This window comes from Talpa occidentalis, unplaced genomic scaffold (genome assembly GCF_014898055.3).
Source record: "Talpa occidentalis isolate TD23 unplaced genomic scaffold, MPIMG_talOcc4v2.1 talOcc4.16, whole genome shotgun sequence".
In the NCBI taxonomy this organism is placed as follows: domain Eukaryota; kingdom Metazoa; phylum Chordata; class Mammalia; order Eulipotyphla; family Talpidae; genus Talpa; species Talpa occidentalis.
In genome coordinates this window covers 4,191,825-4,212,136 of record NW_023601653.1, presented here as the reverse complement: position 1 = coordinate 4,212,136, position 20,312 = coordinate 4,191,825, and the positions used below count along the sequence as shown (strand labels likewise).

The 20,312-nt window shown below is 47.8% G+C and overlaps 1 protein-coding gene across 6 annotated transcripts in view; it reads left to right on the top strand.

The window, feature by feature from the left end:
* The window catches only part of TNRC6B (trinucleotide repeat containing adaptor 6B), a 212,866-nt gene that overhangs the window by 155,082 nt on the left and 37,472 nt on the right, over positions 1-20,312 (top strand). For 5 of the 6 annotated variants that reach the window (XM_054696023.1, XM_037513513.2, XM_037513516.2 and 2 more), the window contains 8 exons: positions 40-61; positions 4,973-5,314; positions 7,351-9,696; positions 11,147-11,305; positions 13,885-14,060; positions 16,788-16,862; positions 18,416-18,461; positions 19,500-19,636. In XM_054696023.1, coding sequence (XP_054551998.1) covers positions 40-61; positions 4,973-5,314; positions 7,351-9,696; positions 11,147-11,305; positions 13,885-14,060; positions 16,788-16,862; positions 18,416-18,461; positions 19,500-19,636 — 3,303 coding nt within the window. The remainder of the gene's footprint in view (positions 1-39; positions 62-4,972; positions 5,315-7,350; positions 9,697-11,146; positions 11,306-13,884; positions 14,061-16,787; positions 16,863-18,415; positions 18,462-19,499; positions 19,637-20,312) is intronic. The other variant, XM_037513515.2, reaches the window with a different exon arrangement.

Here is a 20,312-nt window from a genome sequence, read left to right as displayed (position 1 = left end):
TTAGAAAGTGAATCTTACTTCTGTCTGTTTATTTTGCAGGTCACGGAACAAAAAACCAAAGGTAAGATATTTCCCCTCTTTTAAGTTGTTAGAACCTTTTCAGTTTAGGTTTTACACTTGCTGACTCAGCTTCCACTCCGCTTGATCCGTGAAAATAGGTGCTGAGTGATAAAGGCTGCGTCAGTCATGGAGAGCCGTAGTAATGAATTTAAGGTACTTGTAGTAGGGTTTCTGATTGGCCTTAAATTTTTCAGGAGGCAAAAGAGAAAAAATAAGCCTTGTTTTGAAAGTATTTGGGTCATGATTTTTAACTGAAACTTTTCAAGACTTCTTAGTACAGTAACAAATACAGGCTCCTAAATTACAGATGGGAATTGTACGGGGTGTTCACCACCCTGACCTATGCCGTGGCATGCATCAAGTCTGAAAATGGACTGTTACATCCACGCTGGTCACACTATCTTCTGAACTAGAGCCTGGAATGTGTTTTGGTTTTTTTAAAAGATTTATTTATTTATGCATACAAGACCTGGGGTGTAGGCCAGAGGTGCGGGGGCGGGGTGGTGAGAGGATTCACCAGAGATAGAGGAGGGAACAGAACAGGCAGACTGACTGAAATACACTGCTGAGGGGAGCAGCGGGTGAGACAGGAGAGGTCCGCTGTGCCATGTGGGTCAGCTCCCTGGCCAGGGATCGAACTTGTGCTGCAGTGGCTGCTGAGACTTAACCCCTTGTGCTACCAGGGAGGCCCTGGAATGTGTTTTTGAAAAATATAATTAACGCATGTCAGCTCTTTTACAAAATAGTGATGTGTTATCAACAGAAGCAGGTACTTCTTGGGTCACTCTCCAGCTAATGGTCCTTCCTCTTCTGTTAGGTTGATTAAGCAAGCTTGTCTGCTAACGGACACACTTTGGTGTGTTCGTCTTAAGAATGGGAAACTTGGGCCTCCCCGGTGGCGCAGCGGTTGAGCGCTGGGTTGCAAAGCTGCCCGCAGCCTCTGCAGCGCCGGTTCAATCCCCGGCCACCGGAGGAGGGTCCCACATGGCGCGCAGACCTCTCCTGCCGCCCGCTGCTCCCCTCAGCAGTGTACTTCGGTCCTTCTGCCTGCTCTGCTCCCCACTCCCCACTCTGGCTCTGGTGAATTCTCTCACCCTCCCACACTTCTGACTGTACCCAGTGCTTGCATGCATGCATGCATAAATAAATAAATAAATAGATGGGTAGATAGATAGATAGATCTTAAAAAAAAAAGAATGGGAAACTTAATTCCTTTTCCCATTAAGATCTGTGGCTCTCAGTTAGGATGTGATTTTAAGTCATTGGCATAGAATTAGGAAAATATACACCCTTGCCCTGCCCTGTCCTTTGTGGTCCAGGCTACAGCCTTTATTCTGTAAAGCTCTACAGGTGACCCATAATATGTCCCCGCTTAAGAGCCACTGCCCTGGATGAGGAATCAGCTGTGACTGTGATGCCTGGGGCGTAGATAAGGGTAATGGAGAAGACAAGACATTCTTCTGGTTCTGTTGAGGTTTTGTTTTTTTTTTTTTTAATTTTTTTTTTTTTAATAGAGGCATGTTTTATTTATTTATTTGTTTGTTTGTTTGTTTGTTTGTTTATACATGCACTGGGTACAGTCAGAAGTGCGGGAGGGTGAGAGAATTCACCAGAGCCAGAGCGGGGAGCAGAGCAGGCAGAAGGACCAAAGTACACTGCTGAGGGGAGCAGCGGGCGGCAGGAGAGGTCTGCGCGCCATGTGGGACCCTCCTCCGGTGGCCGGGGAGCAGCCAGGGATCGAACCGGCGCCGCAGAGGTCGCTGGCAGCTTCGCAACCCAGCGCTCAACCACTGCGCCACCGGGGAGGCCCCTCTGTTGAGTTTTTTTGGACTATGAGGCTAATGCGTGTCACAGACTGACTGGTGGGGATAAGTTTTATCTTGGCTATTGAGATTAATGTTCTCTCACACTCCCAGCCAGAGTAGGCTTATGTTGGAAACTGTACTTTACTTGTTTCAAATAGAAACTGCTTTCCCATAGACACAGTTACTGACAGTGGTGCATATCTATACCCAGAGGCCAAATAACTGTCTAGGGAAGATTTGGGTACAAAGTGTCTATATTTGTAGGACTTTTTGATGATTTCTGGGGACAGCAAATGAGAAAATGGTGTTTTCCTGGAAAACTGACTGAGGCTGAGGACCGTGGTGGTGGGTTTCTAGACCTGCTGCTGCTCGAATGCTCGAGGTGGGGCACACAGACCAGCTGGGCCCCAGATACCCCACGAGCTGCATGTGTGGAAGCAGCATTTCTGTTGGGAACCGAAGGTCCATTAGGCCTTTCTCAGGCTCACCTATTGGGAGCACCAGGCCTGGGCTTACAACACATTCCTGTTTGCTCTGCCAGAGTCTTAAAAATCAAACTTTCGTTTTTACTTATTAACCAGATTTTCCTTCTGATTCATATTTTTCTCATACCTACCATAGATTGGAATACAGTTTCCATACTCTCCCCACCCCACCCTCCCGCCCCAACAATAAAAATAAAAGTCAAATAATCCTAAGTGAAGTGATCTGAGATCTGAGAGCCTGTTTCCGGTTTCCCAAGGGTTTTAATTGTTAGAAACAGGGAGGGAAAATGAAAATTATCTCCAGGGTGTGTCAGATGTGAGTCGGGCATGGCCTTGGTCTCTGTCCCTTTCACTTGCTCTTCATTCCCACTAGCTGCCTGGGCTCTCAATCCCTACCCTCCCTACCCTCCCTCGCTTCCCTCAGCTGGTGTGTCTGCGTCCCGCTCCTCTCCCAGAGAAGGGCCTTCTGAGAGCCCCCTTTGTTGGGCCTTAGATTTAGACTGGAAAGAGTTTGTGGGATTGAAGTAATGGGCCAGATTTAACAGGGATGAAGATAATTTAGGATGAAAAAGGTGTGTGGCGGAGGCATCTGGTCAAAGTGATTCAGCCTTGTTGAAAAGATGTTAGGGTGACAACACTTGGCTTCAGGGTAGTTGTCAGTGTGAAGTTACTGATTTACAAAAACTAACATGATCTTAAGCTGCTTTAGTAGAGATGCAGTATCTAGGAAAGGATTTGCAGTTTCTGTAATGGATCCCACACTGTCGAAAGGAACAGAGACCAACTTCTGGGAGCTATGGAGAGTTTAGTCCAGGCATTGAGCCTGTGTCACCTCTGGAAGATTTAAATGCCCAGGGATGTTTACCCCACAGGAGAAGGCTTTCCATTTGGGGGGACCTCAAGTTACCATCTTAAAGATTTGTCCATCAGACGGGGTGAAGGTCACTGGTAGCTTCACGGGGAAAGCAGCTTCCGGAGAGATATTCAAAGCCACAGCCAGTGTGTGTTTAGTTGAGGAGCAAGTGGAAGGTAACACAACAAAACCAAACGAGCTTTTCTGCAGTGGTTGCTGCAAAGCGCCCTGTGTGTCAGCCTCTCGCTGTGTGTCCCAGAGTTTTAACCAGTGACTCTCCCAGGACAGAATGCTGCTTGGAAGGAGAGCGGTCAAGAGGCGGTCGCATCTCTGCTACAGGCCTCACAGGAGGTGCTATATAATGTGAGCCGGCAGCCCACATAGTCTGTTGTCTCCAGTCATCCGTTTATTCTGCTGGTTAGGTTGTAGATCTTCTGACTTCCTGCTGTCACTGGGAAGCCCAGCCCTGCCTCCTGCTGTGCCGGGGTCCAACCAGGGACTGCCTTGAAATCACCTCCATCACCTGCTTGCGTCTCCTGTTGCTGGTAGTGCTCACTGATGTCCAGTGGGCATGGGTTTCTGATTACGTATCTTTCTCCTCACGAAAGAGCTAGTTCAGGATGCCAGCGCTGGCCTGCATCATTTCAGCAGCCAGAACGGCACTGCTCCAGCGCGGCCCTATGTTACCCTGAATGTCAGGATTTTGGCCTCAGAATCACCTCTATTATCAGACTCGGTCATTGATTCTGTGATCCTGCCAGCCTCTGTTTGCCGGGTACATTTCCTTGGAAAGGGTGGCCGTCTCCTGGTAGGATGAAGCAGAGGGCGTGCAGGTCCAGGAGAGCAGTCTGTGCAAGGAGAAGGGGAGGCAGAGTGCCCTGGGGTGTGGCTGCCCCCACGAGCACCGATTGCCCATTGCCACTTTAAAAGACAATGTAAAACTTAAATTATTTGAAGTAAATCGGAAAAGTGTCTGCATTTTGAAATGGAGAGTTGGGGGAAAGCTCACAAGTACATTTCAAAAAATGTCTTCAACGTCGGCAAAAAGATTCTTGACGTTTCTAATATTTACACAGTCCAAGCAAGAGTCTTTGCGTTCATATGGCTGTACAGACCTAAACCATGTTGATTCTGCGACTCTCCAGGTCCGAGGTTTCCTGTAGGGAGTGACTCTGTGCCAGGCCTGTGACAGAAAGATGAGGGTCTTGCACTGGTGAGGGAGCAGGGCCTGTGGATGGAGAATGTCCATCTAACAGGGTAAACTCAGGGTAAAAGCGGTGGACAGAGTGTTCCAGGAGCACCAGTGAAAGGTGCGTGGCCCACCTTTTCCAGGAACTCAGGGAAACTTCTCAGGTAGGGCTTTAGGGATGGGGGTGACGGGACTTGGCTTTTGGCATGAGAGCCTTGGACCTGGCCGAGGACTCTCCCGGGGCCCATGTGTACTCCTAGACCTGCAAGGCAGTCTGTCGAGGAGTCCCACTCACTCACTGTGGGGAACGAGTGATGATTGCGCCCCTTTCCCCCTCCATTAGCAAAAACAGGACACTGCTCTTGAGCCCCTGCCACCATCACTCCACCTGCTCCCCACTTTGAGTAAACTGGAGGTTTCGGGAATGGGGAAAGACCCTGGCAGCCCCCCCACCCCCACCCCAAAGAGTAGCACGAAAGAAGTGTTGTCTCGCTGGACTCATCTCACATATATTTTTATAAAAATAATCTTTAGGAAAATGTATTTGATTTCAAAGACAATTTCCCAATCTCTCTTTCAGTGCCCGAAGTGACGAAACCAAGTCTAAGCCAACCAGCGGCCGCCAGCCCGATTGGCAGCTCTCCATCGCCACCAGTCAACGGTGGCAACAATGCCAAAAGGGTGGCAGTGCCCAACGGACAGCCGCCCAGCGCCGCCCGCTACATGCCTCGGGAGGTGCCGCCGCGATTCCGCTGCCAGCAGGACCACAAAGTGTTACTAAAACGCGGGCAGCCCCCTCCACCATCCTGCATGCTCCTCGGAGGCGGGGCAGGGCCTCCTCCCTCCACAGCACCCGGAGCAAACCCCAACAACGCACAAGGGACAGGAACGCTGCTGCAGAGTGAGAGCGGGACTGCACCAGGTGAGCAGGCAGCTGGGTGGGAGGCCTGACAGCTTTCCAGCGACCGCGTAGACAACTGGGCATGCTCAGAGGTGGGAGCGGCTCCAGCGTGGACCACGCAGTGGCCATCCTCCTTTGCCCTGCCGCCAGTGGCCAGCCATGCACCTGGGCCAAGATCCCGACGTCTGCTGTCAGAGCTCACCGTGGCCTTGCTTCCCCGCTCAGACAGGGGTGCCGCATGCTCGGCCCTCCTGTTGGTGCTGCCTGCTGGGCTGTGACCGCAGATGGGGGTGTCGCTGAGATGTCGGTGCCCGTGTTCATGTTTCCAGAGCCACAGGAGGATAAAGAGAATGGTTCTTAGATTCCAGTGTAGAATCTTAGGAGGATACCATCTAACACCATTCTTAAGCTTGTATTAGAATTTTTTAAATCTCTAGTTCATTAGAGGGTCCTGACTTCTGAGCTATAGTAAAAACTATTGTCGACACAAAGGATCTTAAATGGAGAGGTCATACTAGAAGCTTTGAGAATGTTTAATAGCTGAAGGCTAAATCAGTTCACAGCTAAGAACTTCCAGATACTTATTTTTGTCTAACAAATTTCAATCTTACCTCATGAAATATTTTTGAGGCTGTATTAAAATTCAGAGCTTCATGCCATCAAGTGTAGGCAAGGACAAGGAATTGGTGGTTGTGGATAGAATCCTTTGTCCTAATTCTAAATTTGAACTTAGAGTTGCCTAGAGAATCCTGCCATCATCTCCTGTGCAGAGTAAGAACGGGAAGGGGCCAGGTGGGGACTGGGCTGTGTCAGAAAGAACCCTATTCCCACCATGTCCCTGTGGCCCCTGGAGATGAGAAGGAAGCCAAGAGGGTGGTTCACCATGGGCCTTTGTGCAACCAAGTCCAGCCAGATGGTCATGTGGATGTGGCTGCAGCGTGAAATGTCTTAAAACCAATGAGGTCTTTTAGTCTCAAGAGTTTGAGATTCTGGGCATCCTTAGTTTTTTGTGACTCTACAGAATTTTTTTTTTCCAACTTCCTAATGATTTAAATCTGCTTGCCTAAAGGAACTAAAAGAAGAAATCGCTAGGTTAAAAATGTGCCATTTTCCTCCCACCAAAATATGTGCTGAGCCAGACTGACCCATTAGGGTTAGCTCCTCGGGGACAGTGATGGCGCTCATCTGCCTCTGGCATCCCGCTGTGTGGGCCTTCACCCTTCAGCACATGCTTACTGGGCTGCAGTGTGCGGCTTCTGGGTGGGATTCAAACGTCAGCAACATGGGGTGCCTGCACAGAAGGCACTCAGGGTGGGGGGACGATTGGGGCACAGAGCACTGAGCAGCCTGGCTCTAGACAGGGCAAAGCAGGACAGGCGAGGAGCTCCAGAGAGCTTCCTTGAAGCACTTAAACTAGGCCCTCAAAGATGGGTAAATTTCAGCATGTACACTCCAGAGGAAAAACTGGTGCCAATGTGGAACGGCTCCAGGGTGAGGAGACACAAGTTGAGTGCGTCAAATCCTGTGGAATATAACCATCTACGTAGAAAGTGGTGGGAGAAGAGGCTAGAAAAGCAAGCTGGTCCCAAGTCCTGGAGCATCTTGATCAAAATGCAGGCCAAAGAGTTAGCTATTCTTATGTGCTAAGGAGCTATTGAAGGCTCTCCACCCAGTGGTGATATGGTCAAGGGTGTGCTTTAGAAAGATCACTCCAGCCAGGAGCATTTAGAGTCGATTGGAGACACAGAACTAGTTCAGGGTGTTGCTGCATAGTCCCGAGATCCAAGCAGGCCCTTCTCTGTCCCTGGCAGTGGCAAGGGGATGGATGGCATCGAGAGAGGCCGTAGAGTTAGACTTACCACAAACAGCAGCCAGGCAAAGCGAAACAGAAGAGCTGACTAAGTCTGTCGTGAAACAGTTAAACCGAGGCAGTCAACTGGGTAGAGAAGCTGGTTTGTGGGGAAATGCGACAAGCTCTTTTAGAGGCAGCCTGAACTTGAGGTGGTAAATAGATCCTGCTTGTGTGACTGTGATTGATAAGATCATCTCTTTCCCAGAGTCAACCCTTGGAGGTGCTGCTGCTTCAAATTATGCAAATTCCACTTGGGGCCCGGGAGCCTCCTCCAACAACGGCGCCTCCCCCAGCCCAGGTCACATCTGGGACAAGGTGATTGTAGACAGGTCCGACATGGAAGAGTGGCCTTGTATTGCCAGCAAAGACACTGAGTCTTCTTCCGAAAACACCACCGATAACAACAGTGCCTCGAACCCTGGCTCTGAGAAGAGCACTCTGCCAGGAAGCACCACTATTAACAAAGGGAAAGGGAGCCAGTGCCAGTCTGCAAGTTCTGGGAGCGAATGTAATCTTGGGGTCTGGAAATCTGACCCCAAGGCTAAATCTGTTCAATCTTCCAACTCTACCACAGATAGCAACAATGGACTAGGAAACTGGAGGAATGTGAGTGGTCAGGGGAGAATCGGACCTGGCTCTGGCTTCAGCAACTTCAACCCAAATAGCAACCCATCTGCCTGGCCAGCACTGGTCCAAGAAGGAAATTCTAGGAAAGGGGCATTGGAGACAGATAATAGTAATTCCAGTGCACAGGTTAGCACAGCAGGTCAGGCATCCAGGGAACAGCAGTCAAAGATGGAAAATGCGGGTGTTAATTTTGTTGTCTCTGGCAGAGAACAGGCTCAAATTCATAACACTGATGGACCAAAAAATGGAAACACTAACTCCTTGAACTTAAGTTCACCAAACCCCATGGAAAACAAGGGAATGCCCTTTGGGATGGGCTTGGGGAACGCCTCCAGGAGCACCGATGCCCCTTCGCCAAGCACTGGAGATCGAAAGACTGGGAGTGTTGGATCTTGGGGTGCAGCTAGGGGGCCTTCTGGAACGGACACAGTCTCTGGACAAAGCAATTCTGGGAACAATGGGAACAATGGAAAGGATAGAGAGGACTCCTGGAAAGGAGCGTCTGTTCAGAAATCAACTGGGTCAAAAAATGATTCTTGGGACAACAATAATAGGTCTACGGGTGGGTCCTGGAGCTTTGGCCCTCAGGACTCTAATGACAACAAGTGGGGTGAAGGGAACAAAATGACATCCGGGGTCTCTCAGGGAGAATGGAAACAGCCGACTGGGTCTGATGAGTTGAAAATTGGAGAATGGAGTGGTCCAAACCAACCAAATTCTAGCACTGGAGCATGGGACAATCAAAAGGGCCACCCCCTCCCTGAAAACCAAGGCAATGCCCAGGCTCCCTGCTGGGGAAGATCTTCCAGCTCCACGGGAAGTGAAGTTGGGGGTCAAAGCACTGGAAGCAACCACAAAGCAGGAAGTAGTGACAGTCATAATTCCGGCCGCCGGTCGTATAGGCCCACACATCCTGATTGTCAGGCTGTCTTGCAGACTCTCTTGAGCCGAACTGATTTGGACCCCAGGGTGCTCTCAAACACTGGCTGGGGCCAAACTCAAATTAAGCAGGACACAGTGTGGGACATTGAAGAGGTGCCAAGGCCTGAGGGGAAATCTGACAAAGGAACTGAGGGGTGGGAGAGCGCTGCCACACAGACCAAGAACTCAGGGGGCTGGGGAGACGCACCCAGCCAAAGCAATCAAATGAAGTCTGGATGGGTGGAGCTCTCCGCCTCTACAGAGTGGAAGGACCCCAAGAACACAGGCTGGAACGACTACAAGAACAACAACTCTTCCAGCTGGGGAGGAGGACGGCCCGACGAGAAGACTGCTTCCTCATGGAATGAGAATTCCAGCAAGGACCAGGGGTGGGGGGGTGGACGCCAGCCCAGCCAGGGATGGACTTCTGGAAAGAATGGTTGGGGAGAGGAGGTTGATCAAGCAAAAAACAGCAATTGGGAAAGTTCTGCAAGCAAACCTGTGTCTGGGTGGGGTGAAGGAGGGCAGAATGAGATCGGGACTTGGGGCAACAGTGGGAGCACAAGCCTGGCTTCCAAAGGCGGCTGGGAAGATTGCAAGAGATCCCCGGCCTGGACCGAGACTGGCAGACAGCCCAATTCCTGGAATAAACAGCACCAACAACAGCAGCAGCCACAGCAGCCACCGCCACCACCTCCAGAGACTTCTGGTTCGTGGGGGGGCCCACCCCCACCACCTCCGGGCAACGGACGGCCTTCGGGCTCCACCTGGAGCAGCGGGCCACAGCCAGTAACCCCGAAGGACGAGGAGCCCAGCGGTTGGGAAGAGCCATCCCCGCAGTCAATTAGCCGGAAGATGGACATCGACGACGGCACATCTGCGTGGGGAGACCCCAACAGTTACAACTACAAGAATGTGAACCTGTGGGACAAGAATTCCCAGGGGGGCCCAGCACCTCGAGAACCAAACCTGCCTACCCCAATGACCGGGAAATCAGCATCAGGTAGGCGGTGGTTTTGCTCACAGGTGTGGATGAGGCGGCTTTGCTGTTAGGCCCCGTTCTCCCGCTGAGCTGTGCTCTGGGAGTCTCTCCGGCAGTGTCCTGATCTCTTGTTAACAGAAGCTCTTTTTATGAGACAATAGCGATAATAGATGCTGGTAGTACATTTTAATGTTCTTTCTTGGCAAAATGAAAGGATGGCAACCCTGTGTTAGTCTCCCAAAATTATTTTTTTGTAATTGTATTGGTCTGCAGAATCAAGAGACTTCTATCTTGCCAAACAAACCAACTGTAGATTTTAAAATAGTAGCAGAAAAAGACCTGATTTCCACTCTGGTTCTCCCCGTGGACGCACGCATCCTGTTTCTCTCTCCCCAGCGACAGGGGAGCATTTTGTGTTCTGGCGGGACCTGGGCGGATCCGGGCGCTCTCCGGATGGTGGCTAATGTTAATGCTCACCTCTGGAAGTCGAGTGCTTTGAATAAGAGAATGTGTGTTGACGATGACCAGTTGCCCCGAATTAAACTTGTTTCTTATTTGAGTAAAGACCGTGATACCTGGTAAATTAAAAGTCATGTTGGGAATATTAGTCCAGCATTGTCAACTTGTATGTCCCACATAGTTCAGCATTAAGGGGCTACACTATTCAAGTATACATTTTAATTAAAATTAATCAGAATATTCTGTTTTCCACTCCCCAAAGTAAGCCTCGTGCTCCATGAGCCCAATTATGGCCACTTAGAAAATGATTACCTTTTGATTAATTAGTTCTTTTTTCCCACATATTGAAAAGAATGAGTAAGGAAATGTAGATTGCTTATTCATTCACTAAAATAAGACCTGCTAACATTTTTAAAAAATGTTACCTACATAGTACAAAATCTCTAAACTGTACAGTAAAGCAAAAGGTAATAAAAGAATCTCAGCCTCTTGGGTCTCTCTCCACAGGCAATCTCTTAGAGTTTGTGTTTCATTCAGAAACTTTGCTCAGACCTATAGCAGAATATATCTAATCTTCAAAAACTTTACACAGAAGGAACTGTGCTCTAAACACTGTTCTGTACCTTGCTTTTTTCATTATACTTGAAAACTTTCTATGTCAGCACTGCCTTTTAATTCTTCTGTGTATGGTGTCGTTTGTGGGGGACCCACAGATGGTCTCAGCAGGCCCTTTCCGATAGGTCTCCGGGCTGCTTCCAGTTATTTCCTGACCGTGGTACCGTGAGCATCGTCCTTGTAATTTCATCTACTTTTACGACTCTTATCTATGTTGCGATTTCCCAGCAGTGGAATTACTGGCTCAAAAGTAACATGCATCAGGCATTTTTTTAAAGTGACACTGCCTCGTGCCCCCCACGAAGTTGGGATCCATTTATCTCTCTCCCTGTGCCCCCTCCTGTCCTGTGTATCACCTATTAAATCATGCTTAGAGACACATTACCTTTCTTTCCAGTCTGGAGCAAAAGCACACCTCCTGCTCCAGACAATGGTACTTCAGCGTGGGGTGAGCCAAACGAGAGCAGTCCCGGGTGGGGTGAAATGGATGACCCGGGAGCGCCGACCGCGGGCTGGGGGAATGCACCCTCCAACGCTCCAAATGCCATGAAACCTAGTAAGTAACCAGCGTTTTTACTTTTGAGGGATTCTCTGCTAATGTGGGGGTCAGACATGGTGGTGAGAGCTGTGTTGTGTTTAAGCCTGATCCCATGAGGTCCGGGATCGTAAAGCTTGAAATGGTGAGGGCTTGGCGTGTTGAAGTGTTTACAGTGAACTAAATGTCCTAAGTTAATTTTGTTGATCTTGTTTTAAATTAAGCTTATAATCTGGCCAGAATTAAAATGTTGATGTGGCATATTTTTTTTTTTGCCCAGGAACTTAAACATTGCTCACTGTATCTAATTTGCATTATTATTTAAAGTGAGGGTTTCTTGGCTTTTAATGTAGACATGATCTCTGCTGCCCCTGACTTCATCTTCTGTTCCTTTCCCTTTCTCCTCCTCATACACCCACACAGGAACATGTGACGTTCCTTGAACCAGACAACAAATTTTTTCATTTGAATTTTTTAAACAAGCACGTCACACCTATTCATAATCCTGGGAAACCTAGGCTGTTTTCCATCCAAGTGGCAGTGTGTAGTCACAGGAGCTGCAAAACTTTGTAAACTGATGCCTTGGGATGGCTCACTGGCTGTTTCTCAACTGAAAAATTCGATTTGAGTGCCCGTTTCCATTTGTTTGTAGTTTTCTCGAAAAGTATTCTGGTATCTCCTCACCACCATGTTAATTCTGGTATCACCTCACCACCATGTTACAGACTTAAGGAAATTGTCTTTTGACTAAGAAACTGCGAACATGTTCAAAATTTGAACAAGAGTAAAAATTCCACTGTCAAGCATATTATATGAAATCAGGAACTTTCTTAGTGCCACTGAGGGATGTGACCTTAGCTGTGTCCTGCAAGCTGACCCCCATAACTGTGTAGCTCAGCTGCGTTTTTTAAAATTACAACCTCCGCTTCTTAGAAAGAGCTTATAAAGTTTTCGTTTTCATTATGATTTCACTGTAAAATCAATTGCATCACCATGGGAAATACCCTGTAGACCTGAAATAGATCCAGAATGCCACTGTGCCCAGGCCCTTGGCACAGGGAGGCATCTCAGCAGCACTTTCTGGGTTCGATGTCTTTCCATCCACCGCATCACGTTTTCTTCCATCAGATTCTGAAAATTTCTGCTCCTCAGGGTCTTCTGCAGTGGGTAATTTGGGTGTGTAGTACAGAGGAAAGGGCTAGGTCTTCACAGCCAGCCAGCTGGTGCCGCTGGCTCCCCTGTGGTCTCTGAGCTGCAGACATCCTGGATCGGCAGTTAGAAAATCAGAGCTCTCTCTTTTATCTTCTGAAAGACATTTGCTAAAACTTCAGCTCCTTTCTCTAAAAGAAAAGGTACGTGGATGTCTTCCTTTTCGTAAGGGTCAGTATTTTAGATCGGGGTTCTTACCCACACACTTGTCAGGATGGTGGAAAGCTTACGCCGGCGTAATGTGAGAAACCGACCAGGTGATCAGCAGCATTTTCCAGCAGCATGGAGAGTGGCCCTCAGCTCTGCTTCTTCTGTCTGGTCAGAAAACCCCTTCATGTGGTGGAAACCCCATGAGGGTCCACCAGGGTCACAGGGGTGCCAGGGGATGATACCACGGTGCCCCTTGTGCCCACTGGGTGCCTTGTCGCTGTCCAAGGCCAGGCCCTGGGGGTGGCTGTGGTTACCCCGGCAAGGAAGAACCTTCCTGGCTCTGGCCTCCTCAGGCGAAGCAGTCCAAATCATTTCCTTCGGTAATGTCCTGTCACTTAGTCAAATGAAGGTGTGGACGGAGGTTTCTGGTGTTTCCCCTCCTGGCGTCTCCCAGAGTGCTGTGAGCACAGCAGGCATCTTTCAGCTCCGCTCAGTATCCACAGAGGGAAATTGTGGACAGATCCCAACTAGCAGATTAAAGGTCTTTATTTAAAAGGGGATGTGGCGGAGTAGACAGGGCGCTGGTGCTGTGTACCTAACGTGCCATCTGCACGGTCCTTCCCTGTCTTGGAAAAAACTGTCTCTTACACGTTGTGTTTGCATAGGATCTTTTCAGTACATTTCCAGTGTGTCAATGTAATGAATTTCTAATGTTCATGGTTCCATGTGAATGTCACCATAATTTTGACATTTGAAATCCTACGAAGTTTTCTCTTTCCCTTTTTATCTTCTTTTCTCCACTTCACCCCAAACAAGGTAGACAGTTGTTCTTTATCATACCTCATATTTGTAATGTCCCATTCTAAATAAAATGCACGGCTTACTTTGGGAGAGTAAAACTACGGACTTTAGCAAACCATGCTCATTGAAAGGAACAGTTTTCTCTTCATTAGCTATGACATTTCTTATAAGTGTGATAAGCTTTTCAATTTTGGAATTCCTGTCCACCTTTGGTGTAAGGGAAAAATTGAACCAGAGACAGGAGGTCTTGATTCTCTGGTTTGTTAATAAACTGTCAGTTTCAGTTTCCTGCTCTCTGGAAAGCGAGTAACACATGCCTTGCTGTCTAGACGGATTAGACAGAGTTACAGATACGCTAGGAGGCAGCACTTGCCAGCAGTGGTTATGTGGTCGCTGTGTCAGTGGCTACTGCATGCAGTTGACATGTTCTTTTCTTACAGATTCTAAATCTATGCAAGACGGCTGGGGGGAGAGTGATGGCCCCGTGACGGGCACTCGCCACCCCAGCTGGGAAGAGGAGGAGGATGGAGGAGTCTGGAACACCGCCGGCTCTCAGGGAAGCGCTTCCTCCCACAACTCAGCAAGCTGGGGACAAGGAGGAAAGAAACAAATGAAGGTACCGGCTTCAGAAATATTTGAACTTGCTCGTTCTTTCCTAGAAGGCAGACCAAGAAATTTTTAATGAAAGGAGTAGAGCATACAGGTCCTTGCCATCCTAGGAAAAGGGAAACATTTTCTTAACTACAAAGAACTTTCTCTTTACCCTTCACAGGGGGCTTCCTTCCCTGTGAAAAAACTGTGGCTGTGGGTAAAATGGAATTCTTGAAGACAAGAGATTTTTTTTTTACTCTTAGTTCCCATATTATAATTTTTCACAAACTCTCAATGCACGCTCCATAAATGTCATATGCATTGGCATTCTGAAGCCAGGGACGGCCTTCATACATGCCCAGCGGGGTATGGAAGAGAAGCCAGAGAAGACGGCTGCTCTGGCTTTTCCTGGTCAGGGAATTCCAAGGCCCAGACTGTTCTTCCCACAAGGGAGTGTCAGTGCATGGCGCTGCTGCAGTGGGCAGCTGACCAGGGCATCTGTGCCTGCGGTGGTCGGCATCACCATGCACAGCTCAGGACAACTCAGTTTCTCCTTTGATTTGTGTCACTTAATGAGGACTTTGTCCATCTAGCATAATAGTCTTTGAATCTGAGCCACCAGTAAATTGATGGGGATAAGAAATGGACAGCCGTATGCTTAATGTCAGTGGGGGAGCCTGGCCTCCCTCTGAGACCTTACAGCTCATCCTCTCCCGGGTGCCAAGGCCAGATGTGTGGTGGTCCGTGGTCAGCTCACTGCAGGCTGGGCCCTCAGAGCCTGACCTGGGGATCTGGCTTCTGCTCTGACCACAGGGCTCTCGTTGTTAGCCCGTTGTTTCCATTCAAGACATTTTGTTTTCTCTTTTCAAGGACTGTTATTTTCTTACTGCAGGCACAAAAGGAATCACTCAGTAATTTTTTTCAGCCTTTTTGGTATGCTCGCGTTGTCTAGTCTGCTCTGGCTTTGTTTTTGTTATTGATAAATTAAGTATGAGATCAAATTAAAGACCATTCAGGAGACTGTGATTGAAAGGTAGCAACTCAGTGAAAGGGGCTAAACATCCACTTGGGTGACAGTTCAGATTTAATTGATTGAGTTAATTGGGAATTAAATGTTTTGCTCCATGATGATTCTTTTCCCCCTGTATTAAAAGGTTTCTTTTTTTAAAAGTGTGATAAGTTTATTATAACTAAAAATTTATGTTGTCTTAGACATAAACATAAAATTGATCATTTTAGCCATTTTTGATGGCATTAGGCCATTCATATAGTGGTGTGGCCATCACCCCCACCCTCCCCCACCGAACTTTCTCATCTCCCCAAACCGAAACTCTGCACCCACTAACACCAGCTTCCTGTTCCCCTCCCCAGCTTCTCACAGCCATCCTCCTGCTTTCTGTCTCTGAATTTGACTGTTCTTGGTACCTGTTAGAACTGGATGATGGTTCTGACCTGACATACCAAGAGCCTTTCTTTTTTTTCTCAATTAAGTGATCAAATTTAGATAACAGATGTTATCCTCCGTTCCTAAATGTCCAGTTTCTTGGCCTTTAAGTACATTTCCATTGTGCTGCTATCACTCCCCTCCATACACAGAACTCTTGGCAAAACTCAAACCGTATCCCCTGTGTAATAGCTACCAATTCTCCCCTCCTTCCAGTGAGGCCTATTTTGGCCTTAAACCCTGTAGCTGAACTTAGTACCTATGCTTTTAACATTAACAAAGTGATGCCAGGGCCTCCCTGGTGGCTCAGCGGTTGAGTGCTGGGTTGCGAAGCTGCCTGCAGCCTCTGCAGCGCCGGTTCGATCCCCGGCTGCTCCCGGGCCACCGGCGAGGGTCCCGCATGGCGCGCAGACCTCTCCTGCCGCCCCCTGCTCCCCTCAGCAGTGTACTTCGGTCCTTCTGCCTGCTCTGCTCCCTGCTCTGGCTCTGGTGAATTCTCTCACCCTCCCGCACTTCTGACTGTACCCAGTGCTTGTATAAATAAATAAATCTTTAAAAAAAAACAAAAAACAAAAAAAAAAAAGTGATGCCAGCTATCATGCCACAACACAAATGGAAATCTCTGCCTGTAGATCGCACAAGTGCTCAAAGCCTTATCAGCCCTGCCCTGGCCTGTCACGGCCCTGCCTGCTTAGCAGAAATAAAGGTGGGGCTGAAGGTGCCAAGGAGAAAGTGGCCTGTCCCATACTAGACAGAAGCCCACCTCTGTACTGCTCTGCAGTAGGATGGGCACAGTGCCTTCAGCGGGGCTTCCTTCCCATTGGGGAGCGACGTATAAATGAAGGAAACAGATGGAAGTGGAATGGATGAGTTCCTCATTGTACCCACACAGAACAGCCACCAGTTTAAATAGGCTCCCTTCCAAATAACTTGTACTGGCATCAGATTTTCCTTTTCTCCTTAAACAAACCCACTTGGGTTACAAGGGAAAGCACTAGCATGCAAAAATTATATCTTAAACATTTGCTGCTCACCTCCTTCCAGTTACAAGGTAAAAACATAAGCCGACCATACATTTTTCATTTGCTTTCAATCCAGGGCAGTGAGTAAGATAAGAATGAAAATTGAGGCGTATTAACCTATCAGACTAACAGATGAAATCTCAAAATACCAAAAAAAGAGATTGTGAGGATCGAAAACAGTGAATCTGTGTTGGTTCTGTGTTTCGATGAGCACTTACACAACTCAGATGTGCAATGGAATAAAATAAATGATTTCATTCTAATGTTACATATTTCGTTTCTGCAGTGCTCACTCAAAGGAGGAAACAGTGATTCATGGATGAATCCTCTTGCCAAACAGTTTTCAAATATGGGATTGCTGGTAAGTTTTCTCTTTTCTCATGTGACAGTATCCAACTTCTACCTTCAGTACAGATTCTAAAACCACTGCCACATATAGCACAAAGTGACAAATTTAGAAACTGGTTAAACAACATTCCTGATCTTTTGGATTAAGTGGTATTCGTTCTCTATTCTCAGTGAAGTACTCCTATATTTAAAGGTTACAGTTTTTAAATCTGTAGTGCATGTCTCCTTTTCCTTAGGGTAGGGAAGGAAGAGCCTGGCACTTGAAATGGGTGTCATTTCCTGACTGCTCTACCCTCCCAATTTTAATACTACAGTTTTTTGAAAGACAATATCAGGGACCTCCCTGGTGGCCTAGGGGTCAAGCAAGTCTCAGCACTATCACCGCCTCGACCTGAGTTCAATCCCTGGCCAGGGAGCTACCCACATGGCACAGCAGACTTCTCCTGTCTCCCCGCTGCTCCCCTCAGCAGTGGATTTCAGTCAGTCTGCCTTTTCTGCTCCCCACTCTGTCTCTGGTGAATCCTCTCACTCCCTACACTTTTGGCCTGTACCCCAGTTCTATGCAAAAATAAATTAAAAAATAAATACATAAAAGACAGCAGCAAAACAACAGGGGGAACTCTCTGTGACTAGTTTAGAGGGAATTCTTGTCACATTTCCAATCTTTTCATCTCTTGGGGACATTCTGGGGATACCCTTACCTAGATGCCAAGTGACGGGACTTAGCCACACCGTTCAGGGTGTAATGACATCACAGTCATGGGGCAGCACTGTCATCACCCTTCCCCACTCTCGGGACTTGATTCCGAGTGACTGGAACTAAGGAACAGGGGTTGTTTCTCTGAGCAGCTGTTGAGCGTTGTGCGTGGACTTGCTGACACTAATCCTCTGAGGGCACTGAGTGAAGGACTGTGGGCAACAGCAGCAATGAAATCGGTTGCATTAAAATAGTTTTGTCTTCATTCCCATTTAGGGTTCATTTCAAAGGACCTCATAGGGTGCCAGTAAGATGTGGCTGTCACGTGAATAAAGCCATTTCCTCATTGGTTCAAACATTTAAAGCTTTAATCGTAGAATTAAGGTTACAGTAGGGCAGGACGAGGGGAGGGCCTGAAGGACTGTGGGCGCCTGGGGGTGGGTGTGGTGTGGTAACATGCATCTGAGGAGGTGAGGCCTGTCCTGTAACGGTGTTGTAAACCAGTGTTCCTTCAATTTAAAAAAAAAAAAGTAGGAGGAGAAAGATAAATGCGGGATGATTTTACTCATTCGTGCATATAAAGAAACAAAGCAAAGGAACAGACAAAACCAAACCAAAGCAACCTATGGGTTCTGAGTGTAGAATTGAGGTTTCCAGGAAGGGCGGTGGGGGGGGGCACCCGGGGCAAAGGCGGAGGCTGTGGGCTGTGGTTGAGGCCCATGGGCACTTTGGTGCCATGACATGCACTTGAAGAGGCACGAGCCTGGACCCCCGAAACATGCAGTGCTGTAGACCACAGCACCACAGTAAAAATAATTTCAAAAAATAAAATAAACCTTTAATCTTCTGTCACTATACTTATTTTTCAGAGTCAGACTGAAGATAATCCAAGCAACAAAATGGATCTGTCTGTCGGTATGTATCCCTTCTCTGACAGGCGTTGTGTGGCAACGTCCTGTTGGGGCCCCCTCTTGGATGGAGTTGGGATGGGACAGCCCAGTGGGCGCAGAAGGTGCCCCACAGACACTCAGTGGGACTGAAAACACAGGTAACCGCAGGAGCCCAGAAAGTGATGTCCACGGGGGCCGGGTGTGGAGGCCCCCTGGGTAGCAGTGGGAGCACCAAGGCCACCTAACGGAGCAGCAATGCTGGTGCATCCTGGCAGCAGTCAGGCGCAGGCTCAGCTTTGCCAGAACTCCCAGTTTTTGAAGCGTACAGAATTCAGATATATCCTGATAGCCGGATCTTAAAATGTTGGAAACGAACTCAGATATTTTTCAATGCCGTGTGGGGGCCTCCCGTGCTGCCACTGCTCGCAAAGGGACCTTCACAAAAATCAAGCCGAGAAGTAAAATCGTCCTGGGTGCTAAGCCTTTGATGTGTGCGATGTTTTAAAAACTGAGACTAACTAAAAAATAAGCCCCCAGAACAGCGAGGGCGCGAGAGCTGCTAGCCGGTGTACAGGTGGCCCATGAGCATGCCTGAGGAGTGACGGCAGCCAAGTCTGACAGGCCAGCCCTGAGTTTAATGCTGAGTTGTAAATTTTAGGATAATGACTGTGCTCCTTTGATCTTTTATTCCAATCTTTGTACTTCACACCCCCAACCAACCATCATATGCTAACTTAGCCAAAAGAGACAACTTCTCTCTTATGAGTAAGATAAGCAAGTCAATAACCAGTCTACACGGTTTTTCTTAGATTTTTACCAGGTTAACTCTAAAGCTTTCTTTCAGCCTTCCATAAGAAACAAGCTACACCTGATAATTACTATTTTAAAAAAGCACTCACCAGTGTCCCGGGACCGCCTGCAGGCTGAGCCAGTTAGAACCCCTGTGGCCTTGTCCCCAGAGAGCAGGAAGAGCTTCTTTCCCGGGGGAGGAGAGCGGGCCGGGTGCACTGGGTCACAAGGGAGACACTGATTCTTGACATTTTGCTCTGTCTGTTCTTTCCAGATAAAAAGTTTGATGTGGACAAGCGAGCGATGAATCTCGGGGATTTTAATGATATCATGAGGAAGGATCGATCTGGGTTCCGTCCACCTAATTCCAAAGACATGGGAACCACAGAGAGTGGGCCTTATTTTGAGAAGGTGAGTTGAATCCTTTGTTTACAATAATAACTCATGAGAACCAGCTTGGTTTCTCTTTGTCTGCTGATAATGATTCCAAGAGGCAGCATGGAATTACTGAACGTTCATCAGCGAGCACAGCACAAACATCGCGTGCGTTTCAGTGGTGACATGGGCACAGTTGATGTCATCCAGTGGTAGGCAGGAGCTGGGACCAGCTGCCTTTAGGCTGTGAGTATTTTGAAGGTTTAAGATTCAGCAAGTTTGGAGGGGGAACTATCTTAACTTGATAGGGGGGAAGTGTACACTGAAGACGTGAGAAGAAATTTTAGAGACGGGTTTATTCTGAATTCTTTTTCTCTTCTAGTGTGCACTTACCAGTTACATCAGGGGGTCTTGTGCAAATACCCTGTGTCTCCAAAGCCCTTGCCTTCTAGATTTGTCAAGATAACCCTAAACTTTCTCTTTTGCTATATCTAAGACAGTGCTTTTGTTATCTTTCTCCGTTTCTTTAGTGGCTTATGATGAGTTACAGTGGTATACTTTAAATTCTCAACTACCTGATTTAAACAATCCATTTATACCTAATTGTTTTGATTTTTAATATTCTAATGAAGAAGATTAGTCCTTGATTCAGAGTACCAATTTTCAGTGCCCCTGGTATTCAGAAAACCAAGGTTTAGATCTGGCAATTTTG